Source organism: Ailuropoda melanoleuca, chromosome 17, assembly GCF_002007445.2.
Source record: "Ailuropoda melanoleuca isolate Jingjing chromosome 17, ASM200744v2, whole genome shotgun sequence".
In the NCBI taxonomy this organism is placed as follows: Eukaryota; Metazoa; Chordata; class Mammalia; order Carnivora; family Ursidae; genus Ailuropoda; species Ailuropoda melanoleuca.
In genome coordinates this window covers 11,529,328-11,557,278 of record NC_048234.1, presented here as the reverse complement: position 1 = coordinate 11,557,278, position 27,951 = coordinate 11,529,328, and the positions used below count along the sequence as shown (strand labels likewise).

The window sequence follows — 27,951 nt, the reverse complement described above, 5'->3', positions numbered from 1 at the left end:
CCTGATCTAGAGCACTCGTACTTTTTTTCCTTAGTGACACCGACCTTTCTTTAAAAATTGAAGTAAGGGATGACCGGGTGGCTCAGTCGGTGAAGCGTCTGCCTTCGGCTCAGGTCATGATCCCAGGGTGCTGGGATCGAGCCCCATGTTGGGCTCCCTGCTGGGCGGGAAGCCTGCTTCTCCCTCTGCCTGCCTCTCCCTCTGCTTGTGCTCTGTCTGACAAATAAATAAAATCTTTAAAAATAAATAAATAAAATAAAAAAAATAAAAATTGAAGTGAAAGTCACATAACATAGAATCAGCTGGGTTTTTTTTTTAATTTTAACAGTTTTTTTTTAAGATTTTATTTATTTATTTGACAGAGAAAGACAACAAGAGAGGGAACACAAGCAGGGGGAGTGGGAGAGGAAGAAGCAGGCTCCCAGCGGAGGAGCCTGATGCGGGGCTTGATCCCAGGACCCCGGGATCATGACCTGAGCCGAAGGCAGACGCTTAATGGCTGAGCCACCCAGGCGCCCCTAGAATTAGCTGTTTTCAAGTATGCAGTTCACTGGCATTTAGTACATTTGCAGTTCTGTGCAACCACAGTATCTTCCTAGTTTCAAACCTTTTATCACCCCAGAGAAACACCCTTACCTCTTAAATGATCACTCCCCACGTGCCCTTTCCCCACCAATCTGCTTTCTGTTCCTATGAATTCTCCTGTTCTGGACATTTCACATAAATGGAATCATCCAGTCTGTGACCTTCTGTGTCCAGTTTCTTTGACTGAGTATAATGTCTTTACCGTTCACTCATGTCTTTGTACGTACGTATCAGGACTTAATTCCTTTTGATGGCTGAATAATACTCATCGTGTATGGCTATGCCACAGTGTGTTTATGCATTCATCCACTGATGGACTCTGGAGTTGTTTCTGCCTTTGGCTATGAGGCTGTGACTTTTGTTCACCTGCAGTGTTCACAAGAAACGATTTCATTTCTCCAGGGTCTATACCTAGGGTTACAATTGCTGGATCTTATGGTAATTTTGTGTTTAACTTTTTGAGGAGCCAGCAATCCGTTTTCCACCACAGCCGCACCATTTTACATTCCTACCAGCAAATGTTAAAGGTTCTGGTTTCTCCACATCCTTACCAATGCTTATTTTCTGATTTTTTTTTTTTTTTTGATGATTGTCATTCTAGCGGGTTGCAGTGGTACCTCGTCGTAGTTTTGACCTGCATTCCCTAATGACGCTGCATGTTTTCATGTACTTGTCCATTTGTGTATCTTCTGGAAGAAATGTCTTTTCAGATTTTTTGCTTATTTTTAAATTGATTTGTTTGCCCTTTTATAGTTGAATTGTAAGACTTCTTTATATATTCTGGACACTCAACTCTTAGTAGGAAATATGCATATTTTCTCTCATGGTGTAGTTTGTCTGCACTTTCTTGATAGTGTCTTTTGATGCACAGAAGGTTTTCATTTTGATGAAATCCAGGTTATCTCTTTTTTAGTTTATTGCTTATCTTTTGGTGTCATAGCTAGGAATCCTTTGCCAAATCCAAGGTCATGAAGATTCACTCTCGTGTCTTCTACTGAATTTTATAGCTTTAGCTCTTATTTTTAGGTCTTTGATCCATTTTGAGTTAATTTTTGAATATGGTGTGAAGTAAGGGCGCAATTTCATCCTTTTACATGTGGATTTCCAGTTTTCCCAGCACCGCTTGTTGAAAAGTCTGTTCTTTCCCCACTGAATGGTCTTGACACCCTCGTCAAAAATCAATTCTAAGTGTCCTTCAGTGGTTGAATGATTAAAGAAAATGTGTATATATACAGTGGACTATTATTCAGCCATCAAAAGGAAATCCTGCCACTTATGGCAACATGGATGGACTTTGAGAACATTGTGCTAAGTGAAATAAGTCAGGGAAAGACAAATACTGTATGATGTCACTTGTGGAATCTAAAGGAAAAAGTCGAGCTCATAGAAACAGACAATAGAATGGTAGTTGCCGGGTCCTGGGGGTGGTAGAGGAAATGGAGAGATGTTGATCAAAGGGTACAAACTTCCAGTTAAATGAACAAACTCGGGAATCTAATGTATAGCATGGTGACTGTAATTAATAATACTGTATTATATACGTGAAAGTTACTAAGAGTGTAGATTTTTTTTTAAGATTTTACTCATTTATTTGAGGGAGTGAGAGCACGAACTGTGGGGAGTGGCAGGCAGAGGGAGAGGGAGATGCAGACTCCCTGCTGAGCAGGAAGCCTGCCGTGGGGCTTGATCCCAGGGCCCCGGAATCATGACCTGAACGGAAGGCAGGTGCTTAACTGACTGAGCCACCCAGGTGCCTCCAAGTGAGGAAATCTTAAAGGTTCTCACCACACACACACAAAATTGTAATCCTGTGAAGTGATGGATGTGTTAACTAACCTTACTGTGGTAATCATTTTGCCGTACGTACGTGTATCAGATCACTATGTTGTACGGTGTTATGTGTCAATGACATCACAGAAAAGCTGCGGGAAAATCAGTTGACTGTAGATGTTCAGGTTTATTTGCAGACACTCAGTTCTGTTCCATTGATCTGTATGTCTCCAGTCTTATGCCGGCACTACATTTGATTAATATTGCTTTGTAGTAAGTTCTGAAATAGGGAAGTGTGAGTCCTGCACCTTCATTCTTTCTTTTTAAACGATTTTTGTGGCTATTCGGGGTCCCTTGTATTTCCATATTTTAGCATTTTAGGCTCAGGTCGTTTCGTCCAGAAAAGCAGTTGGGATTCTGATAAGGATTGCATTGAATCTCTAGATCACTTTGGGGAGCATTGCCATCTTAACAGTATTAATGTTTTGATCCATGAACATGGGATGTCTTTCCATTCCTTTATGTTTATTTTTAGGTATTTTATTCTTTTCAATGCTTTTACAAGTGGAGTTGTCTTAATTTCTGCTTCAGACTGTTCATTGCTGGTGTGTAAAAACAACTGATTTTTGTGTGTTACCCTGCAACTATGGTGAATTGGTGTATTAGGTGTGATGGTTCTTTGTGGATTCTTTAGTATTTTTTATATGTGGGATCATGTCATTTGCTAATAGAGATAGTTTTACTTCTTTCTGTCCAATCTGGGTACCTTTTATTTCTTTTCTTGCCTAATTGCCCTGGCTAGCACATCCAGTACAGTGTCGAGTAGCAGTGATGAAAGCAGACATCCTTGTCTTGTTCCGGATGTTGGGGGAAAGTTTTCAGTCTTTCATAAGTATGATGTCAGCTGTGAGTTTTTCATAGTTGCCCATAGTTGCCCTTTTTCAGGTTGAGGAAGTTCCCATCTGTTTCTAGTTTCTTGGGTCTTTTGATCATGAAACATGAACTTTTTAAAGGCTTTATTATAGAAACTTTTGTGTGTGTGTTTTATTCTGACCAGTGCTGATTCCTAAAGAGAAGCCCCCAATCACAGTTGTTGGCGATGTGGGAGGAAGGATCGCCATCATTGTGGTATGTAGACTTCTCTTATTATTATGAGTTGTTGTATTTGCCATTGCTGTTCTGTTGAATTATTTGTTAGTGGTGTGGGGATAGCGGTGTGGCAGGTAAGTCTCATTTAAGTTGGTACCTTGTCTAAATGTTTACTTCGGTCTGTTTGTCATACCACGTGAAATTGTTTTGTGATAAAGGTAGGGTACAAAATTGATAACTGTTTAAAACACGCATCCTCTTGTGCTCCACATTTAATGCCTGTGTCATTAAAACAACAATAATATGAACGTGTGGGTACCCCACTACTCAGCTTGGAAACAACGTCCTGTCGCCATGAGGCCGCCTTGCTCTTCCCTGGTCTCTCTCTCTCTCCTCCCCCCAGAGGTTGTCAGCAACCCAAAAGTCACCATTCATGCCCTTACTTGCTGTTACAGGCTGCCATGAGCGCATGTATCCCTAAATGCTAGGTGGTTCTGTTTTTCCCATTTTTGATGTTTGTGTAATGAAGTCTTTGTGTACTTTATGACTTCCGTTCAGCGCTGTTTTGACGGTTCTCCATGTAGTAACTTGTGGGTGCTCATTATTTCTCTTCGCTGCTGTGCGCTCTTCCTGGTACAACCATGACACAGCTCACCAATCTGTTCTCCAGGCACTGAACATACAGTTTCTCTATTTCCAGACACTGCTGCTCTGAGCAGTCTTGTGGCGATTTTCTGGAGCACACATGTAAAACTTCTTGGTAGCGGGGGTGGGGTCATTGGGTTGGAAGGCACACACCTTGCCAGCTTTCCTGCCTGGGGCCAAACTGTTCCCAGAATGGCCAAGTTACCCAAGACTTCGTAGTGGAGGCCCCACGTTCTCCCCAGTGCTTGTGATTTTGCTTGTGAGTTTCCGAATTACAGAATCTTTTCTGAATTACACAACCTCTGATGTCACCCTCTAGGGTAATAACTGCCCATGAATTTATTCCTTAAAATCTGTAGTAACAAGATGCTGTGAATTCAGTAATGTTTTTGCCCCCTTTCTACTGCATTTTTTTGAAAAAACAACCTTTTTATTTTGAAGTAATTTTGATTGATAGGAGGTGGCCCCCCCCCCCCAGTTATACAGGGAAGTCTCGTGTTCCCTTGATGAAGCTTCCTCCTCCTTGCTTGATTGTGGTGCCATAACAGTCTGGAAATTCACGTCACCACCACCCGCACAGCTGCTTCCGATAGCCCCAGCGTGACGTGTGTGCGTGTGGACGTGTGCAGGCGTATCACACGTGGGGCTTTGTGTAACCGCCACCATGGTCAGATACAGATCGCCACCCCACACGGTGAATGCAAATACAATTTTATAAGAACCTGTCAAACTCTATTTCAGAGTGGCTGTACCATTTTGCCAGAAGCACTTTTAAAGTAATATCTATGTTTTTCTTCTCTGAGCAGAGTAATATCATTATACATTTGAAAGGAATAATATATATGCATATAAAATAAATGCGTGAGTACTTATTCAAGTCTAGACGATGCTTCATACCCTAGTGGGCTTAAAATAACTTTGGTAGCCTGGGCGTGATAGGAAAGACTCCGTTTTCCACTTCCTGTGTCTCTCTCCTGCGTATCCCGTGTACAGCTCATACAAATGTGTGGAGATTTTTCTCTGTGATGCCAGCTGCTGCTCCTAAAATTTAATTCAGATCTTTTTTTTTTTTTTTTTAAGATTTTACTTGAGAGAGAGAAAGCATGAGTGGGAGGAGGGGTGCAGAGAGAGAGTGCAGGGGACCCCGAGATCATGAGCCGGAGTCAGACGCTTAACCGACTGAGCCACCCGGGTGCCCCAACTTAACTCCATTCTGACACTGTCTACCCAGAGCCAGTGTCAGAGCCCCGTGGGTTAAGGGGCAGTCCCACAAGACTGCTCCCACCCTACTTCAGATACCATTTGCAAGTACAGCCCCGGGTTACCCACAGCTTCTCTGGCCACAAATCAGAGATTCCCATGACCCCCTTCTCAGGTCAGATTAATTTGCTAGAGCCGCTCACAGAACTCAGGGAAACACTTGTATTGACCAGTTTATTAAAGGATGTCATAAAGGCTACCGATGAAAAGATACATAGGGCGAGGTCTGGGAGGGTCCAGAGCACACAATATTCTGTCCCTGTGGAGTTGGGGTACATCACCCTCCCAGTATATAGATGTGTTCACCAGTCTGGAAGCTCTCCAAACCCTGTGCTTTCGGGCTTTTCATCACATAAGCATGATGGATCACTAACTCCATTTTCAGCCCCTCTCCCCTCTCTGGAGAATGGGGGTTAGGGGGCTGGAAATTCCGAGCTTCTCATGGTGTGGTCTTTCCGGTGACCAGCCCCCATTCAGGAGCCCACCGGGAGTCTCCTCATTAGAATAAAAGATGCTTCTAGTGTTCTCATCACTTAGGAATTTACAAGAGTTTTAGGAGCTCTGTGCCAGGGACCTGGGGCAGAGACCAATATATATTGGGACATACATTTCCAACTTTCCTGACTGGGGCCACACTGTTCCCAGAGTGGCCGCACCAGTTACCCAAGACTCCATTGTGGGGCCCCCACGTTCTCCGCAGTGCTTGTGATTTTGCATACTGGGAGCCTGCGGTGCATAGGTGGGATACCACTGGACTGCGTATTTTGTTAAAACACTATTACTGGCTTTCCCATTATAAAGCCATATGTAGGCAGTATGTTTCCCGTGGGCCCAGTGAAGTAAGGTTGGAAAATGAGGAAAACCAACAGGAAAAGAGGGAAGTACTGGCTAGAGTCAAGCGCTTTCTGTCAGTTTTATTATGCGTCTCAAAAAAACAAAAACCCTTCATGGGACGCCTGGGTGGCTCACTCCGTCAAGCGTCTGCTTCCGGCCCAGGTCATCATCCCAGGCTCCTGGGATCCAGTGTTGCCTTGGTCTCCCTGCTCAGAGGGGAGTCTCCTTCTCCCTCTCCCTCTGCTGCTCTCTGTCAAATAAATAAATAAAATCTTTTAAAAAAAAAGGCCTTCAACGAACATTTCTGGAGCCCTGCCTGCTGAGGGCACAGTTCTGGACCCACGAGGGGTAACGTGGAGATGGCGGCCCCAGGGAGCCCCGCTGTGGCTGAGAGGCCTGCAGGGAATGCGGCGGGGGCACAGCGACCGGCCTTGTCACCGTTCCACCCGGACATGTTTTTTTTTTTTTTTTAAAGATTTTATTTATTTATTTGACAGAGATAGAGACCAGCCAGCGAGAGAGGGAACACAAGCAGGGGGAGGGAGAGGAAGAAGCAGGCTCATAGCGGAGGAGCCTGATGTGGGGCTCGATCCCACAATGCCGGGATCACACCCTGAGCTGAAGGCAGACGCTTAACTGCTGTGCCACCCAGGCGCCCCCACCCAGACATGTTAAACGGGACAGCAGATCTGCTAGAGTGGAATGGCACCCTTTCTTTTCCCCAGATTGTATGAACCCGCCTTTGCACCCACGTTCATGTACCTTTTGCTCCCTCTGTGACGTGACAGGATGACATCATCGATGACGTGGACAGTTTCCTCGCCGCAGCAGAGACCCTGAAGGAAAGGGGCGCGTATAAGATCTTTGTGATGGCGACTCACGGCTTGTTGTCGTCAGATGCTCCCCGGCTGATTGAAGAGTCTGCCATCGACGAGGTAACTGCCACGGCTCTGGGCACTGCTGCCCTGGCACCGGTGTGTCCCCCGGTCCCGGTTAGAGTTGGTGAGGAGTGCGTTATTTTGTGGTTAAGAGTGGATTCACAATGTGGGTTATGTTGGCATTTCATGGACCGGAAGCCTCTTTTGTCCATGATAATACTTTGCCTAACTCTCATAAATGGGGCACATGGGCGGTGTCATGCACACTCTGCCTCCCCTGCCCCGCAAACTCCATCACAGCACCCCTTTTAGAGAGACAGGAAGTCCTGCATCAGAAAGGTTAAGTGACTTCTTACGGTCCCACAGCTAGTAGGCTGAGCATTTAGGGTGCCAAAGCCCACCTCTCTCGTTGGGACAGACAGACGCCCGTGGTATGAAACCGGGAGGAGGCGAGCAGGGCAGTTTTCCCAAGCCGAGGCTGAAGCAAGGCTATCCAGGTTTTCTCCCCCTGCTTTGTACCCCACCCCCCAGGTCAGCCGGCTTATCTGCTTGTCTGCTCTGACTGCATAAATCACGTTTTTATTCTCTCTTAAGAAATGGAGGTGTTTGGCCCTGTAGATTCCTGGGTATTTGAATCCTACATCACTCAAACTCCTTTTACTTTTCTGAGTCCCACACTTCCGCTCTTGCAGCAGTCGATCTCCTTGAGCCTGGCCCCATGTTGATGGGTTCAAGGTGCCTTCACATGGACAGAGGCCAGGCTGGCGTGGCTCGGATCAGATCCAGCCGCCTTATTCAGCTGGACAGACATCCTAAGGGCCAAGAATACATGAAAGGTGTTCAAGGCTGCAAATCAGATGCAGAATTCACATAATGAGTAGACGGAGAGGACTTCAGGCCCGAGGCAGCAGCTCTCATGGTCTGTCCACGTGGTTCCCACGGGTGCTGCGTGCGGGCAGATTTGAAAGAGCAGGCCAGGGGAATGTGGGGGGCCTGCGGGAGCCAGGCCTCCTAGAGCAGAGTGGACTTTGGAGAGGAGGTGCACCCGAGTCTGGCCGTGGGAGTCTGGAGGGAGAGCCTGCCTCTGAGTATGGGCGCCTTGTGTCCCGAAAGGGGCCTTGCACTGACGCCCAGACGGGGGAGTCAGGCCAGTAACTGTGGCTACACCGGGTTTCTGGGGGCAGCTGGGTGGTTCGGTTGGTTAAGCATTTGCCTTTAGCTCAGGTCATGATCCCGGGGTCCTGGGATCGAGCGCCCGCGTCGGGCTCCCTGCTCTGTGGGGAGTCTGTTTCTCCCTCTCCTCTCTGCTCTTGCTCTCTCTCGCTATCTCGTCTCTCTCTCAAATAAATAAGTAAAATCTTTAAAAAAAAATAGTAATAAGTAAACCGGGTTTCTGTGTTCCCCCGGGTTAGGAAGGCTCAAGCTTTTCCTGTAAACTTACAGATAAAGCAGTCGCCCAGTGGAACGTAGACAATGCAAGGGCAACGGTGAGCTGCACAAGTTAGGAGGTGGAAGGTGGGAGAAGTGGAGTGGCTGCTGTCCTCGTCTTTCGGAGCAGGACCCGGTAGATAGTGCTGGGGTTGATAAACTGGGATTTGAAGTGGGGTTTTTGGTTCATTTTCGTTGAAACACTTAAATGTCCAGAACAGACATCCATAAAGTTAGTAGATGGTGGTTGCCAGCCCTTTGGGGAACGTGACATGAGTGACAGGGAAGGGGGGGCAGGGTCTGTCTTGGGGGCCGTGCTAAACCCAGCCCAGCATGTTCTGAAGACCGGTGAAGCCTGCATTTCAGGTGGGTCACTGGGCGGTACCCGCATTATAGCTTAACAAAACTGGTACTTTTTTTTTTTCTTAGATTTTATTTATGTATTTGTCAGAGCGCACAAGCAGGGGGAGCGGCAGGCAGAGGGAGAAGTAGGCTCCCCGCTGAGCAAGGAGCCCGATGCGGGGCTCGATCCCGGGACCCTGAGATCGTGACCCCAGCCGGAGGCAGCTGCTTCACCGACTGAGCCCTAAAACTGGCCCTTCTAAAAAGTGGTTAGAAGAGATGTGGAAGATACGTTCCCCAGCGAACGTGGGTGTCGCAGGAAAAGCAAGGGAGCGCCGCGCGGCGCACAGGTGCAGCAGCCCTGCCGTGGGTCACACCTCCCGCTGGTTCTGTGACGGCTGCCGAGCGGCCTGTGTGATACCAGTGGGTAGGGTTTCTGTTGTTGTTGTTTTAAGTTTGGGAACTGTTCCCTTTTACGGGCCATGATTCTTAGGTGACTCTTCATGTTTCCGTGTTTGCCGCAGTTGCCGGGAGTACGAGCTGCAGAAGGAAGGGTCGCAGGAATTAGATGCGGCTGGGTTTTCCTGTCCCTGGCGCTGGCCCGGAGTAATTGCTCCGGGCCCGTGTCTGCGGCGGCCGTCTCATGGCGCATGCGCGGCTGTATTACAAGCGGTCTTGAGGCTTATTTCGGCAGTAGGGAGTGTAGGGTATCAATATAATTAAAAAATCATTGCCATCCCGTGTGTTTTCAAAGACGGCTGAGTATTTTTATTTTTTTTCCGTTTGTAGCTGTTGGAAAGTGCTTGTTTGTCTTCATTTGATTTTTATCAAATCTTTATTGTAAGAAAAACAGCTTTATTGAGATACAATTCCCATACCGTACAGTTCGCCCATTGAAAGTATAACATTCACTGGCTTTTAGTGTATTCACAGAATTGTACGGCTGCCATTCTCCTCCCCCCAGGAAGGAGCCCCAGTTCTCATTAGCAGCCCCCCTACTTCCAATTTCCTCTCAGTCCATTCAGCCTTAGGCATCCACGAATCTGCTTTCTGTCTCTGTAGATTTACCGAAGCTGGGCATTTCATACACACGAAATCCTGTGACGTGTGACCTTTTGTGTCTCGTTTCTTTCACCTAGTGTGCTGGTTTGAAAGTTCATCCTCGTGGAGCAGGGTGTCGGTACTTCTTTCTTATTTGTTGCTGGATATTTCATCGAATGGATGTATCACATTTTGTCTCTTCATTCACAAGGTTACGGAGATTTAGGTTGTTTCCACTTTTTGACTCTTGTAAATAACAGTGTTATAAATGCTCGTGTACAAGTTTTTGAATGAAGATGATATGTTTTCATTTCTGTTGGGCGCTATGGCCACTCTATGTTTAACCTTTTGGGGAACCTCCAGACTGTTTTCCAAAGTAGCCAAAGCATTTCTTCACTCCTCCAGCGGCAGCGTCGTTCCAGTTTCCCCACACCCTCCTGGGTAGTTCCTACTCTCTTTTCTGCCTGTAGCCATCTTAGTGAGTGTTAGAGACACAAGTAGTGGGAGCGCCTGGGTGGCACTGTTGGTTAACCACCTGACTCTTGGTGTCAGCTCAGGTTGTGAGATCGAGCCCTGCGTTGGGCTGCACGCTCAGGGCAGAATCGGCTTCAGACTCTCTCTCCCTCTGCCCCTTCCATCCGCCCTCGCTCGTTCTTTCTCTCTAAAATAAATATTTTAAACCTTTTTTAAAAAAAGAAGCGCAGGTAGTGTTCACATCGACTGGAAACACTGTTGAAGGCATGGCAGACTCACTGTCCTGTCAAGTACACCACAGACATTGCAGAGTATATCAGATTTTCAGATCCAGCCAGGAAGCTACCTGGTTTTCTGATGCTCTTGGATTTTTGTCGTCTTGATTTGCAGGTGGTGGTTACCAACACGATTCCGCATGAAATCCAGAAGCTCCAGTGCCCCAAAATTAAAACCGTGGATATCAGCATGATCCTCTCAGAAGCCATCCGTCGGATTCACAATGGGGAGTCCATGTCCTACCTTTTCAGAAACATAGGTTTAGATGACTGAAGAGCTTTCCTTTCGTAAATTCGTAAAATTCCCGAGGGCCAAACTGGAAGTGGAGAGTACTGTGAGGGGTCGCGATGCAGTGTACCTCCCAGGGGCCGTCTGTGCTTTGTTCCTTCCTTTTTGTTAATTCCTACAAAGGTCGACCAACTTTTTATGTCGGTTTAGGTGTTTAGTAGTTTTGGGGGCGATTTTTATAAAAGAAAAACTATATTCTCCTCCTAAATGAATTAACAACCCTGGTTATTTGTAGTTTAACTATTTCAACAGTAACTTGGAGTAAGATTTTTAAGCTCACAGACGGCCTTTTTCCAAAGTTGCTGGAGCCCAAGTGCTTAAAAAAGTTCATGAAATCAAATGATCTATACTGTGTCATACCTGCAACTGAAAAGCCAAAAAGACGACACTGTCGAATCCCAGCAAATGACCTTTTTAGAAATGCTTTTATAGACACGCATATGTGAATGATTATTATGCGACCATTATTTATTTTCTGCAACAAAAGAAGGAATAAAAACTTACATTGTGTGTGTTTTTTTAAACTTTGTGTTTGGGCAATTGTTTTATAACTAAAATAAAATGAACGCTGAGTACACGTGCCGTGGATGTTGACGTGTTCAGTCCGCTCGTTGAGTTTTCTCTTCTGCAGCTTGTTTTGGTGCCACAGTAGCCTCTCAGGAATGTAATGTTTCCTCTTCTGTCTGTCCAGGACCTGCACATTTCTGATGCGTAATCACTTGGCTGTGGCAGGAGAGGAACTCGAGTCGCAGGCTGTGAGCCCCGGGGGGGCAGGTCAGCGAGTTGGCGTGAGCTGCCGCCTGCATCTTGGCATGGCTTTGTTTGGCTCCCTGTTCAGTGGCACAGCTGTGCTCTGAACAAAATGGCCCTGTGCATGCTCTGGAAGATGAGATGCTGGGGGGTGGCCGCAGAGGGCACGCGACACAACCCTTGCTAATGTCAGGCATCAAAGAACTGTCTGCCCCACGGTTCAGAGTGCAGAACTCAAAACCTGTCCATTAGAGTTGTATCAGGCTCTGGAACACTGGGATCCAATGAGTTAGGCTGGCATGTTCTCTTGCCAAGGTCCTGTAATGGCAGTCCCTTCAAATTCATGGAGGGAAAGATGAATGAAGACCCTCTCACAAAGAAAAGAATTATTTCTTCTTTTCCTTTTTGTTTCAAGTAAACTTCACCACCAGTGTGGGTCTCGAACTCATGACCCCAAGATCAAGAGCCACATGCTGTACTGACCGAGCCAGCCCGCAGCCCCAGGACTGTTTTTTTCTTCCAAAAACACTTAAACCTGTGGTTTCTGCCTATGTTAGAATCTGGAATAAAATAGCAGGTGACTTGGCACAAAATTAAGATTGGTCACTTACTGTTTGCCATATCTGGGTTCCTTGGTGCTCCCGAGAGAGCAGCCTGAGTCTTGGGGACTTGCTCTGGAGCAGGTCTGGGGCCCTGTGTGTGCAGAAGCACCAAGGGCTCTGCTTCTGGGGGCTGCCCTGGGTATCAGACGGTCTCCTGCTGATCTGTCTGTGCTCGTCACACCCAACCGTGTCCAGACCCCTCCTGATGCAGTGTCTCAGCCAAGCAGCCTGTGATGGTTGTACTCCTGCAGGTGCATGAAAGGAAGATGTGTTAATTACCAAAAGTAATGCACACTGTTGCTCAGATCTAATCAAAGTAGAAACCTACACTGTTAACATGGAACATTAACTGTCGCTTGGAACTGTGTGACCTTCAAATGAGCTCTCTCCTTTATATGTTGTGAGCATGCCTTTCTTTGCTTTATGAAACCCTTGAAAGTAACCACGTTTTCCTTTTACTTCAAAATGAATAAGCTGGCAGATATCTACAAGGATGGTGGAATGGGGAACTCCAAAAGTCTCTTCCTCCATAGAAGCGGAGAATCAATGGCAAAAACAGAATCAACTTTATTGGAACTCTAGAAAATAAAAGTTTACAACAATCAAGTAAATAAATGGTCAGTAAAAAAACAACAAAAAGACAAAACAACAATAAAGAAAAGTGGCTGAATCTTGACAAGATTGCTTTGTGGCACTTGAACTTAACCCTGGTCCCATTCATTTTGTGCTTCCTGGCAGTCTTGAAGACAGTAGCGTGCATTCCTGGTACATGTTCCTGGTACCAGTGGGAGCAGAATACTGTTCTCAAAGAATTACAGGTATTTGTTGGGACCTGTCTACTGGCTCCTTGAAGGACTGGCTCAAAGGACTTGCATTTATTTTACCCAATTCAGAACTCTTCAGAGCTGTGAGACAACTGTTAAAAAGTTTAAAGGCAAAAGTATTAGCCACTCCTCTTGGGGCAAACAATGAAACCATTAAAAGCTAGGGAGGAAAGGCTAGGGAATGAGATGCTTCAGGGGGAAAGCGCTTTGAAAAGCTCCCACATGTTCCTGGGGCTATGAGGGGCCTGGGATTGCACAGATTTGAGGACATGCTCAGAAAAGACTCAGGAAAGCCTTAAGCTCTCACCTCTGGCAGATCTGCAGGCTCTGTGCAAGCAAGAAGTGAGGGCTAAAACAGAGTTGTAATCTGCCCAAAGTGTTGAAAGCATGTCATAAGACACGCAGCCCATATGCAGACTGGGTTATTTTTCCTCCCTCCCTCCCTTTCACCTTTCCTCTTTTTTTTTTTCCTCTTCTCTTTTCTTTGTTTTCAGGCAGGAAGTCTGTGATGACTCACCATTCAGTTGAACAGAGGTTTCAGTTACCATACACAAAGAATACAGACTTTATAAAAATTAGTGCAGAAAAGCCACCAAACAGACAACTACAAACAGCAATAAACCCTGGAACAGGAAGAGAATCTGATTTCCAGACTTCCCACATTACAATATTAAACATGCCCAGTTTTCAACAACAACAAAATTCTCAGGCATGTAAGCAAACAGGGCTGGGCCCACACACAGGAAAAAAACTTCATAGAAACCATCCTCGAGGAAGTGCAGACATTAGATTTACTAAAAACTTTGGGGGCACCTGGGTGGCTCAGTTGTTGAGCGTCTGCCTTCAGCTCAGGGCGTGATCCCGGCGTTCTGGGATCGAGTCCCACATCAGGCTCCTCCCCTGGGAGCCTGCTTCTCCCTCTCCCACTCCCCCTGCTTGTGTTCCTTCTCTCGCTGGCTGTCTCTCTCCCTGTCAAATAAATAAATAAAATCTTAAAAAAAAAAAAAAGATTTACTAAAAACTTTAAGTCAATGATTTTAAATATGCCCAAAGAGCTAAAGGAAACCATGAGAAGGATGGCTCACCAAATAGAGCAATACATCAATATATAGCAATATATCAAGAAATAATAAAAATGAACCAAATGGGATTTGGGGAATACGGTAGAGTGGGAAGCACCAGGAATCTGTCTTTCCACTAGACAATTTCTGTGGTAAAATTCGATGGTTTTGGAACTCCAGAGTTTATCAAAGGTTTGCAACCTCCAGGGGGAGTCTTGGACAGTAAATTGTTAATTTTGGTCAAATCGAGGTCTTTGTACAGTTGCAGATACCCGACTCCCCCACTCCCAGATTTGTGGCAGGCAGCTGTACTTGTGTTCCTGGAACCACCTGCACAGCTTATGGGTGCCAGAGTGGGTAAAAGGGACTCTGTCCTCCAAATAGTGGAGATCTGTGCTCTGACAGCTGATTACTGATTCTGATCAGAAAGGTGCAAAGAGGCTGGGAGTCATTGTGACTGCACCGCCTTCATTTGTTGCAAGCCCTCCCCCTCCAGCTAGCTGATGAGAATTCTGGGAGATTTAAAGGCTGGTCTCCTTATTTCCCATCTGCACCCCCAGTTTTCTCCTTTTCACCCTTTTGGGAGCCAGACATTAAAGAGTAGGACATTCAGAAGCAACTGCATATACAGGGAAAATTAGAAAGTTACTGCACATGCCCAGAGGACGTGCAGGCTCAGAATAGAACTGAAGAGACCCTAAGCTTATCTCTCGTGTTGATCCTTGACACAGAGACAGCCGACAATAACAACTACTACTACTGGTACTACTATTATAACAAATACTGGCGAAGGGAGAGAAACTGATTTCTAGGGTTACCACATAGTGTATGAACAAAGTGGAAATATCAATAAACAGAAAACCTAAAAGGACACCAAAAGAAATTCTGAAAAGTACAACTAAAATGAAAAATTCACTGGACGGATTTAAAGGCAGATTTGAGCAGGCAGAAGAAAGAATAAACTTGAAGATAAGAAAATGGAACTACGTCTGAGGAACAGAAGGAAAAAATATTGAAGAAAAGGAAACAGAGCCTAAGGGACTTATGCGACTCCATTAAGTGGGTCAACATACACACTGTGGGAGACCTCCTCCAGAAAGAGAAGAGAGGGAAAGGGGTAGAGAGAATATTTGAGTAAACAATGGCTGAAAGCGTCAACATTTTATGAAAGACACAAATATAGGGGCGCCTGGGTGGCTCAGTTGGTTGAAAATCTGCCTTCGGCTCAGGTCATGGGATCAAGGCCTGCATTGGGCTCCCTGAGGGAGTCTGCGTCTCCCTCTCCAGCTCCCCCTGCTTGTGCACACACTCTCTGTCAAATAAATTTTTAAAAAATTATGAAAGACATGAATATAAACATCCAAAAAACTCAATAAGCCCCAAGTAAGATGAACTCAGGGACACTCACAGCAAGACCCATTATAACCAAACTTTACTAAGTCAGACAAAGAGAGAACCTTGAAAGCAAGAGAGAAGAGATGAGTCCCATACAAGGAATTCCCAGTAAGATTATCAGCAGATTTCTTATTGGAACTTTGGAGTTCCGAAAACAGTGGGCTGAAGAATTCAAAGTGCTAAAACAAACAAAAAGTGTCAACCAAGAATCTTTTATCTGACAAGACTGTCCTTCAAAAGTGAGGGAGAAATTGAGACAATCCTGGGTAAACAAACACTAATGGAGTTCATTACCACTAAACCTGTTCTGCAAGAAATGCTTGGAGGAGTCCTCCAAGGTGAAATGAAGGAACACTAGATAGTAACTTGAAGCTGCATGAAAAACTAAAGATCTCAATAAAGGCAAATACACAAGTAATTATAAAAGTGACTGTTACTGTAACAATGGCTTCTAACTCCTTTCTACATGATTTAAGAGACAAATATATTTTAAAAATAGTCTAAAAGCTGTATTATTATAATATTGGTGTGTAAATTTGCTTTTTGTTTTCTACATAATTTAAGAGGCTGTGCATTTAAAAGATTATGTTTTGTGGGGGCGCCTGGGTGGCACAGCGGTTGGGCATCTGCCTTCGGCTCAGGGCGTGATCCCGGCGTTATGGGATCGAGCCCCACATCAGGCTTCTCTGCTATGAGCCCGCTTCTTCCTGCCCCACTTCCCCTGCTTGTGTTCCCTCTCTTGCTGGCTGTCTCTATCTCTGTCAAATAAATAAATAAATAAATAAAATCTTTTTAAAAAAGATTATGTTTTGTGGAACAAAATAAAGATTTGATTTTATGATAACAACCGAAAAGGCATGTAAACAAAGTTGTCAAAGAAGAATTTTTCTGTTATTGAGGTTAAGCTGGTATAAATTGAAATTAGTGTCATAACCTTAGGATATTAAGTATATTCCCAATGGTAACCATGAAAAAAATAATCATAGAATATATATCAAAGGAAATTGGAAATGAATTTCAATGTTTTACTACAAAAAAATTAAGCACAAAAGAAGGGAATGAGGGAGAGAAAAGCTATGAGGCATTCAGAAAATGAATAGCAAAATGACAGAAGTCCTTCCTTAACAATTAGTTGAAATGTAAATGAATTAAACTAATCAAGTAAAAGAGATTGGCAAAGAAAACAAAACAAAAACAGAGATGGGCAGAATAGATAAAAAATAACACTAACTATCAGCTGTCTACAAAAGACTCACTTTAGATCTCAAGACACAAATAGGTTGAAAGTGAAAGGACGGAAAAAGATACTCCATGCAAATAGTAACCAAAAGAGAAAAACTGTAGCCAAAGTAACATCGAACAAAATGGGCTAAGACAAAAATTACCACAAAAGACAATGGCGGACAGTATATATTAGTAAAAGGTTCAAAACAGCAAGAAGACATAGTAACGATAAATATTTGTATGCCTAGTAACAGACTATCAAAATAAACAAAAACGCACAAAGTTAAAGGAAGAAATAGTTTTACGATAACAATTAGATACTTCAATTCTCCACTTGCGGATATTAGCCAACACACTCTTAAACAGCCAATTAACCAAGAAGAAATTACAAGGGAAATTAAAAAATGCTTAAAGATGAATAGAAATGAAAACACAACATACCAAAACTTAGGGATACAGTGAAATAAGTGCAAAGGGGGAAATTTATAGCTATAAACTCTTACATGGGAAGGAGGGAGGGAGAGGAGGGAAGATCCCAAATCATTAACCTAACTTTACAACTTAACTAGAAAAAAAAACAAACTAAACCCAAAGCTGGCAGGATAGAAATAATAAAGATTAGAGCAGAGATCAGCAAAATAGAAAATAATAGAGAAAAATCAATAAAACCAAAAGTTTGTTCTTTGAAAAGTTCAAAATTGACAAACCTTTATCCAATAGATTTTATTTTATTAAATATTTTATTTATTTATTTGACAGAGAGAGAGAGAGACAGCCAGCGAGAGAGGGAACACAAGCAGGGGGAGTGGGAGAGGAAGAAGCAGGCTCATAGCGGAGGAGCCTGATGTGGGGCTCGATCCCAGAACGCTGGGATCATGCCCTGAGCCAAAGGCAGATGCTTAACGACTACGCCACCCAGGCACCCCCTAATAGATTTTAAAATAGAGAGAAGCCTCAGATTATTAAAAACAGAAAAGAAAGTGGGGACATTATTACTAATTCTAAATAAAAAAGGATAATGAGAGTACTATGAGGAATTGTACGCAAATATATTGGACGGTTTAGAAGAAACTGACAAACTCCTAGAAACACAAAACCTACCAAGACTAAGTCACAAAGAAATAGAAAATCGGAATAGACCTATAACTAATAGGAAAATTGAATCAGTTATTAAAAAAAAATTCCCCACAGAAAAAAGCCCAGGATCATGGTTTCACTGGTGAATTCTACCTAACATTGAAAGAAGTAACCCCAGTCTGAGGCACCTGGCTGTCTCAGTTGGTGGAGTGTGCAACACTTGATCTTGGGGTTGTAAGTTCAAGCCCCACGTTGGGTGTAGAGATTACTAACAAAACAAAACAAAAAATAATCCACCAGTCTTTTTCAAACTTTCCCCCAAAAAATTAAAAGGAAAGAATAATTTCTAATTCATTCTCTAAGGCAGACTTACCCTGATAACAAAGCCAGACAAAGACACTATAAGAAAACTACAGATCAATATCCCTTATGAATATTGATACAAAAACATCAACAAAATACTAGAAAACTGGTTTTCAGCAGCATACTAAAAAGATTATACCTATAACCAAGTTATATTTATTCCTGGAATGCAAGATGGTTAGACATATGAAAACTGGTCAGTGTAATACACCATAGTAACAGATTGAAGGAAAATAACCACATGATCATCTCACTGCAGAAAATGTGTTTGAAAAATGGTAACTTTTTATGATAAAAACGCTCAGAAAATTAGGAATACTAGAAAGACACTACCACAATATATTTAAAAGCCATGGATGAAAAATCCACAGTACCATCATACTCAATGGTAAAAGAAAGTTTTTTTTCTAAGATTAATGACAAGGCAAGGATGCCTTCTTTCATCACTTCTATTCAATGTAGGGCTGGAAGTTCTAACCAGAGCAATTGAATGAATGAATGAATGAATGAATGGCATCCAAAATGGAAAGGAAGAAGTAAAATTATGTCTGTTTGCAGCTGATATGATCTTATATTTAGAAAACCCTGAAGATTACACACACACAAACACACATGCGCGTGCGCGCACACACACACACACACACACACACACACACACACACACACACCCGTTAGGACTAAGAAATGAATTTAGGAAAATAGCAGGATACAAAGTCAACATGCAAAAATCAGTTGCATTTCTAAGCACTAACAATGGGCAACCTGAAAGGGAAATGGAAAAAACTATTCCAGTTACAATAGCATCAAAAAAAAAAAAATACTTAGGAATTCACTTAACCAAGGAGATGAAAGACATGCACAATAAAAAAAAATTACAAGGGACACCTGGTTGGCTCAATTGGTTAAACATTCAAGTCTTGATTTCAACTCAGGTCATGATCTCAGGATCGTGAGATTGAGCCCCATGTCCAGCTCTTTGGTCAGTGAAGAGTCTGCTTGAGATTCTCTCTCTCTCCCTCTGCCCCTCCCTCCACTCACTCATTCTCTCTCTCTAAAATAAATATAGTCTTTAAAAAAAAACCTATAAAACATTGCTGAGAGAAATTAGAGAAGACATAAATAAATGGGAGCATATCCCTAATAATGGATTGGAAAAATTACTATTGTTGAAATGTCAGTATTACCCAATGCAAATTACAGATTCAATGTAATCTCTACGAAAATCCCAATGATTTTTTTTTTTTTTTGCAGACACAGGAAAACCCATACTAAAATTCGTATGGAATCTCAAGGGACCCTGAATAACCAAAACAATCTTGAAAAACAACAAAGTTTAATGACTTTGAGCAAGGGTGCCAAGACCATTCAATGGGGGAAAGATGCTCTTTTTTAACAAATGGTGCTGGGAAAACTGGATGTTCACAGGTGAAAGAATGAATATGGACTCTTACTTAACACCATATACAAAAATTAACTCAAAATCAATAAAAAACCTGAATGTCAGACATAAAACTAAAAAAATTCAGAAGAACAGGGCAAAAGCTTCACAGCATTGTGTTGGGCAATGATTTCTTGGGAATACATCCATTATATTGTAAATGTCCAAATACATATTAAAGGATTGATACCAAAATATATAGAGAACTCCTAGAACTCAACAATAAAAAATCAAACAACCTAATTAATAAATGGGCAAAGGAGGGGTGTCCAGCTGGCTTAGTCAGTACAGCATGCAACTCTTGATCTTGGAGTTGTGAGTCCGAGTCCCACGTTGGGTGCAGCGATTACTTTTTAAAAATAGGCAAAAGAGTTGAATAGGCATTTATTCCAAGAAGACATACAAATGACCAATAAGTACATGAAAATGAATAGCATGAAAGAATAGATGGACAATGTAAGGAGAGGGATGGCAATTTTAAGAAAGAACCAAAAAGAAATGCTAGTGATAAAAAAACAGGCACTATAGTGGAAATAAATGCCTTTGATGGGATTATTAGACTAAACAAAGATGAGGGAAGAATCTCCAATCTTGAGGATATATCAATAGACACCTCCAAGGCTAAAAGTAAAGATAACAAAGATTGGAAAAAAAAAAAAAGAATAGAATACCCAAGGACTGTGGGACAGCCACTAAAGGTATAACATGCATGTAGTAGGGATACCAGAAGGAGAAGAAATAGAGATGGGAACAAAAGAAATATTTTAAATAATAGCAATAATTTCTCCCAAATTAGTGTCAGACACTAAATCACAGACCCAGAAAGGTCAGAAATCCCGAGTAGGATAAGTACCAAAAAAGCTACACTTAGGCATACCATTTTCAAAATACAGAAAATCAAAAATAAGGGGAAAAAAATGCAGAAATAAGCTAGAGGGGGAAAAACCATTTTACCTCTAGATGAACAAATATAAGAATGACATCCTGCTTCTCCTTGGAAACCGTGCAATCAAGAAGAGAGTGGAGTCACATTTTCAAGTGTTGAGGGAAAAAAACCAACCAACTTAGAATTCTGTACCCTATGAAAAAAGAAATAAAATAAAGAAATAAAAAAAAAAGAAAGACTTTCTGAGACAAACAAAAATTGAGGGGATTTGTTGCCAATATATTGGCCTTGCAGGAAATGTTTAAAGTTCTTTAGAGAGAAGGGGGAAAAATAGGTCAGAAACTCAGATCTCCATAAAAAAAAAAAACAGAAGAGCATCAAAAAAGGAATAAGTGGGGCACCTGGGTGGCACAGCGGTTGGGCGTCTGCCTTCGACTCAGGGCGTGATCCCGGGGTTATGGGATCGAGCCCCACATCAGGCTTCTCTGCTATGAGCCTGCTTCTTCCTCTCCCACTCCCCCTGCTTGTGTTCCCTCTCTTGCTGGCTGTCTCTATCTCTGTCAGATAAATAAATAAAAATCTTAAAAAAAAAAGGAATAAGTGAAGGTAAAATAAAACCTTATTTTTCTTATTTTTAATTGGTCTAATAGATAACAATTTATTCAGAATAATAATAGCAACAACGTATTTGGTATGTGTTTGCTTGTGTATAAATGAATAACAGCAATGATATTAGGATGGGAAAGAAGACACGGGATTATTTTATTATAAGGTAATCACACTATTGTGACACAGTACACTTTTATTTGAAAGTAGACTTGAGTTAGTGATAAATGTGCGGGCATACTTCACTTTATTGTGCTGTGTGGACACCGTGTTTTTTACGAATTGACGTTTAGTGGCAACCCTGCATCAACACCACTTTTCCAACAGCATTTGCTCACCTCGCGTCTCTGTGTCACATTTTGGTAATGCTCACAATATTTCAAACTTTTTCATTATTATTTTATTTGTTATGATGATCTGTGATCAGTGATCATTGATGTTACTCTTGTAATTGTTTGGGGGCACCGCATACCACATACCATGCCCGTATAATACGATGAATAAAATAAATGTTGTGTATGTTCTCACTGCTCCACTGAATGCTGTCCCCCATCTTTCTCGCTGTCCTCAGGCTTCCCTATTCCCTGAGACACAATAATACTCAAATTAGGCCAATTAACAACCTTATAATAACCTACCGTAAGTGTTCAAGTGGAAGGAAGAGTCTCATGTCTCCCTTGAAATTAAAAGCTACAAATAATTGAGCATCTCAAAAGCCGAGACAAGCTGAGGGCTGGGCCTCTTGCACCACTTGGCCAAGTTGTGAAGGCAAAGGAGAAGTTCTTGAAGGAAAGGAAAAGTACAACTGTAGTGGACACGTGAACGATAAGAAAGTGAAACAGCCTGATTGCTGATGTGGAGAAAGGGTTAGTGGTCTGGACAGGTCGAACCAGCCTCAACATTCCCTTGAGCCAAAGCCTCACCCAAGAGCAAGGCCCTAATGCTCTTCAATTCTGCGAAGGCTGAGAGGTGAGGAGCTTGCAGGAGAAAAGTCTGAGGTCAGCAGAGGTCGGTTCAGGAGCTTCAAGGAAAGAAGCCGTCTCTATAACACAAATGTGCAGGGCGAAGCAGCAAGGGCTCACGTAGAAGCTGCAGCAAGTTCTCCGGAAGATTCTAGATCTTCATGAAGATAATATGCTACACTGAACCACTACACTAAACAACAGATTCTCCACGCAGATGAAACAGCCTCCTGTTGGACGAAGACGCCATCCAGAACTTCTATAGCTAGAGAGGAGCAGTCAATGCCTGGCTTCAAAGCTTCAAAGGACAGGCTGATGCTCTTGCTAGGGGCTCGTGCAGCTGATGGCTTTACGCTGAAGTCAGTGCTCATTGACCATTCTGAAAATCCTAGGACCCTTAAGAATTACGCTAAATCTACCCTGCCCCCTGCTTTATCAACGGAACAAAGCCTGGATGACAGCATATCTGTTTACACCATGGTTTACTGAATATTTTATTTATTTATTTTTAAAGATTTTTTTAAATTTATTTGTCAGAGAGAGAGAGAGAGGCAGGCAGAGGGAGAAGCAGGCTCCCCACTGAGCAAGGAGCCAGATGTGGGACTTGATCCTAGGACCCTTGGATTACAACTTGAGCTGAAGCCAGACATTTGACTGAGCCACCCAGGCTCCCCTGATTTTGACTGAATATTTTAAATCCACTGTTGAGACCTACTGCTCAGAAAAGAAGATTCCTTTCAAACGGACAATGCACCCGGTCACCCAGGAGCTGTGCTGTAGGTATACAGTGAGATTAATGTTGTGTTCAGGCCTGCTAGCATGACATCCACTCCATAGTCCCTGGGTCAAAGAGTAATTTTTAACTTTCAAGCCTTCTTATTTAAGAAATAATTTGCATAAAGCTATTACTGCCATAGATAGTGATTCCTCTGATGGGTGTGGGCAAAGTAAACTAGACTCCCGGAAAGGATTCACCATTCTAGATGCCATTGAGAATATTTGTGATTCATGGGAAGAGGTCAAAATACCAACACTAACAGGAGATTGGAGGAAGTTGATGCCAACTCTATTGATGACTTTGAGGGGTTCAAGACTTCAGTGGGGGAGGTGACGGCAGACGGGGTGGAAGTAGCAAGAGAACTAGAACCAGAAGTGGAGCCTGAACATGGGACTGAATTACTACAATGTTGTGATAAAACTTCAACAGATAGTGAGTTTTTTCTTATGGATGAACAAAAAAGTAGTTTCTTGAGATGAAATCTACCCTTGATGAAGGTGCTATGAAGATTATTGCACATGACAACAAAAGATCTAGAATATTCCATAAGCTTAGTTGATAAAGCAATGGCAGGGTGTGAGTGGATTGACTCCAATTCTGAAAGAAGTTCTACTGTGGGTAAAATGCTACCAAACAACATGGAAAGCTACAGAGAAATCATTCATAAAAGAGTCAATCTATGCAGCAAACTTCATTGTTTTATTTTAGGAAATTGCCACAGCCACCCCAACCTTCAACAGCCACCATCCCGATGAGTCAGCAGCTATCGACATCAAGGCAAGACCTTCCACCAGCAAAAAGATTACGACTTGCCGAACGCTCAGATGAGGGTTAGCATTTTTATTAGCAATAAAGTATTTTTTTTAAAGATTTTATTTATTTATTTGACAGAGATAGAGACAGCCAGCGAGAGAGGGAACACAAGCAGGGGGAGTGGGAGAGGAAGAAGCAGGCTCATAGCAGAGGAGCCTGATGTGGGGCTCGATCCCATAACGCCAGGATCACGCCCTGAGCCAAAGGCAGACGCCCAACCGCTGTGCCACCCAGGCGCCCCTAGCAATAAAGTATTTTTAAATTAAGGTTTGTACATTATTGCTTTAGACATAATGCTATTGCACACCTAATAGATTACAGAACAGTACAAACATAACCTTAAAAAATATTTATTTATTTATTTTAGAGTGAGAGAGAGAGAGAGCATGGGGGAGGGACAGAGTGAGAGGGAGAGAGAGTCTTAAGCTGACTCTGCTCTGAGCACAGAGCCCGACATGGGGCTTGATCTCACCACCCTGAGATCACAGCCTGAGCTGAAACCAAGAGTTGGATGCCTAACTGACTGTGCCACCCAGAAGCCCCCAAACATAACTTTTTTTTTCGCACTGGGAAACCAAAAATTCATTTGACTTGCTTTATTATAATATTCACTTTATTGTAGTTGTCTGGAATTGAACCCACAATATCTCCAACGTATGCCATACTTACTACTCAATATTGCTGTGAACGTACACTAAACCCCACAAATAATCCAATTAAAAATGGGCGGAAGACATGAATAGACATTTTTCCAAGAAGACATCCAGAGACCAACAGACACATGAAAAAGATGCTTAACATCACTCATCAGGGAAACGCAAATCAAAACCACAATGAGATACCATCTCACATCGGTCAGAATGGCTAAAATCAAGAACACAAGAAATGACAAATGTTGGCAAGGATGTGGAACAAAGGAAACTTTGTGCACTGTTGGCGGGAATGCAAGCTGGTGCGGCCACAGTGGATAAGAGTGTGGAAGTCCCTCAAAAAATTAAAAACAGAATTACCATATGATCCAGTAATTCCACTACTGAGTATTTACCCAAAGAAAATAAAAACGCTAATTCAAAAAGATATAGGCACCCCTATAATTATTGCAGGATTATTTACCATAGCCAAGATATGGAAGCAGCCCAAGTGTCCATCGATAGATGAACGGATCAAGAAGAGGTGGTGTGTATATACAATGGAATATTACTCAGCCATAAAAAGAAGGAAATCTTGCCATTTGCAACAACATGGATGGATCTACAGGGTATAATGCTGAGTGAAATGAGTCAGTCAGGGAAAGACAAATGCCATATGATTTTGCAAATATGTGGGATTTCAGCAACAAGACAAACCAACTAAAGAAACAAAGAAAAAACCAGACTCTTAAATATAGAGAGCAAACTGGTGGTTGCCAGAGGGGAGCTGGGTGGGGGATGGGTGAAACAGGTGAGAGGGATTAAAAGTACACCTGTCACGATGAGTACTGTGTAATGTACAGAACTGTTGCATGACTATATTGTACACCTGAAACTAATATAACACTGTATGTTAATTATACTTAAATTTAAAAATAAGTAAATAAACATTGCTGATGGGAGACAATGCTAGTCAGGCAGTTTCACACAATGTGATACAGATCCAAGCGTTTTAGGAAAACAAGAATTACAGCAGCCAACCTATGTTGCCCTCAGTTACATGAATAGATGCGTGATGGATGTCGCCTGCTGAGAGGCGGAGCCCCTAAAGAGGAAAATTCAGCCGGAGCTCTCGCTAACCTTGTCCGGCTCAGTGTCCCAAAGGAATGTGTCCACTCCACCTAGCCACAGCAGGGGAAGCCTTACTCCTTTCCCTCCCCGGGACTCTGCCCATTATCTCCTCCTCTTCATTCTACAGCAGCAGGGAAGTACCACTAGGACGAGGTGGGTTATGAGGAGTGCGACAGCGATGACTCCTGGACCACAGAGAGAGAGAGAGATCTGAAGCCACCCCCAGCTCCAGCACAGAGAGGAAGAGAGCCTTTTGCCTGCCCGGTTCCTGGATGCAAAAACAGATCACAGATTCCTGTGCATAAACCATTCAAACGTCACTGTGGTAAGAGTTACAAGACAGCTCAGGACCTGTGGCGCCACAGGATCAATCCCCAGGTGTCAGCTGAGATTATCGGGAAGTTGCAGCTGTAACATGCTGGTCCTCACCGGGCCAAGAGATCCTCGCCAGCAGTTGCTGATTTTGAAAAAAAAATTGGAAAAAAATTTTAATTTTTTTCCCCACGGGAAGCATTCGGCAACTCTTTAAAGAATGAAATGCATGCTTTGATTTTTTTTTTTCTGGAATTTTGCAACGATGTGTCTTTGCAGAGTTCGTGATGTCGTACTTTTGCACATGTAATCATCATACCCATTTTCATTACTTTGGTATCAGGCGCTGAACAGAAAAAGCTCTAGGTTCTTCAGCGCATTTCCCCCAAAACAAAATAAAATGGAGGGCATGTCGCTTATCGTTTAGTTCTGCTGCAGTGATATCATTTGGGCGGAGGAGGGGCTGGAACTGAGATTTATTTCCCCCCAAGATTGTGATGCAATTGAGGTTTTTCAGCACATCAACTATGTTCAAACCGAAAGTAATACCTTCATTATCAAGCTTGCTACCATGCCTTACATAATGGAGTTAGTATTTGTGAGCAGAAAGACTTTAGGTAATGGAAATACAAATCAGAATGCTTAACATAATATGCTAAAAATATTTTCGTATTTAAGTAACATTCCTAAAAGGTGTGTTTTCTGTGTTTTATATTATCTTGCAAATCCTTTTGCTGATTAAAAAGCTGTCTTGCCATCTGACCATTTTAGTTTTATAAATGGCATTTTGGTACAAAATAGTCTATTCAGTTCCCTCGTTAATTTAACACACATTCACTGAGTGCCTGCTGGGTGCAAGGAATTCAGTTTATGCCTGTTGTTATTCGTGGACCAAGATACCAGTTTAGCAAAATAATTATCCCTGAAATCTGTTAGGCAACACTTCGAAATCCTGGAGTGCAAATTTTGTGTATGTGAAATTTAGTTCTATCTTCGTCTTTAGGTCAAGTTTTAAAGCATGTTGTAGTTCTCTGTTGCCAACAGATTTAGTGTTGATTCTGTTGTCAATTCTTTCAATCCCTGCCCCAACCACAGCCTAACTCACTGTGGATTGCAAATAAGAATTAAAATTCCAAGCATGTTTGAAAGAGAGCGTTTTTGTTAAGATCCCTATTTGCCTCTTCTTCAGGCTCATTGTGTTTTTGGATTTTTTTAAAGGCACTTTTCCCATCACATTGTAGAGGGCTCTATCCCCCTTGGAAATATCCATTTAGCTGTATAAAACATTTTGCCGTAATATGAAATTGAGCCTTATTGACAATGAAGTGCTTCTTGCAAGTGGTCAGAGTGGCTAATATGATCCACTAGAGTGACCTACATCTAGGCCATTCCTGAAGTTTTTCTCGCCAACAATACCATCATGCCTTGAGTGTTCTTTTCTCACAGGTCTATTCCTTAAACATGAGAGTTTACCAGTTGTCTCATTACGCAATAAAAATTGCTTTGAGATGGCTAATTGCCCACAAAACTGGTGAAAAGCAAACTAGAATTGCATATAAAATAACTTTCTTCCCATCTTCCCATTTGATGAAAGTCTTACAGCTGGGAAGCAGGTGTCCCTCCTGAGTTTTTTTCAGACTTTTCAAAAGAATGGCAATTCTGCTGGCCAGATGGGTAAGCCTCTATGTTCTTAAGTTGTGAATCCCTCATAACAAAGGATTTTTTTTTGAAGGATTTTTTTTAAAGATTTATTTATTTGAGAGAGAGCGAGCGAGCACGTGCACTCAAGGGGAAGGAGCAGAGGGAGACCGAGAGAGAGAATTTCAAGCAGACACCACAGTGAGTGCGAGCTTACTTGGGGCTCTATTTCACCACCGGAGATCATGACCTGAGCCAAAACCAAGCGTTAGATGCCCAACCCACTGTGCCACCCAGGCACTCCTTAATAAGGGATTTGAAGTATTTATAAAGACCGTCCTCTAAAAATTTCCTCAGATCTCTGAAAAGTAGTCTTGGTCCTGAATATACAGTATTATCCTGTATGTTTGAAGGGATGACCCAGACATGAGAAGCAACTAGTTGGTGCATAAGAATAGCCTACTTGGCTATTTCATATCTACCTACAATTGACCATTTTTTTTTTTAGGGCAGCAGTTATTATGTACCTTCACTCCTTCTAGTGCAAGAAAC

At 42.7% G+C, this 27,951-nt stretch overlaps 1 protein-coding gene and 1 pseudogene across 3 annotated transcripts in view; both read left to right on the top strand.

Moving 5' to 3' along the window:
* Positions 1-11,434, top strand: part of PRPSAP2 (phosphoribosyl pyrophosphate synthetase associated protein 2) — a 47,834-nt gene extending 36,400 nt beyond the window's left edge. For all 3 annotated transcript variants that reach the window (XM_034646930.1, XM_034646928.1, XM_034646929.1), the window contains 3 exons: positions 3,413-3,483; positions 6,972-7,118; positions 10,737-11,434. In XM_034646930.1, coding sequence (XP_034502821.1) covers positions 3,413-3,483; positions 6,972-7,118; positions 10,737-10,895 — 377 coding nt within the window. In that variant the 3' untranslated portion in view covers positions 10,896-11,434. The remainder of the gene's footprint in view (positions 1-3,412; positions 3,484-6,971; positions 7,119-10,736) is intronic.
* Positions 11,435-25,116: 13,682 nt separating this feature from the next.
* On the top strand, positions 25,117-25,863 carry LOC109490217 (annotated as a pseudogene).
* Positions 25,864-27,951: the final 2,088 nt, after the last annotated feature.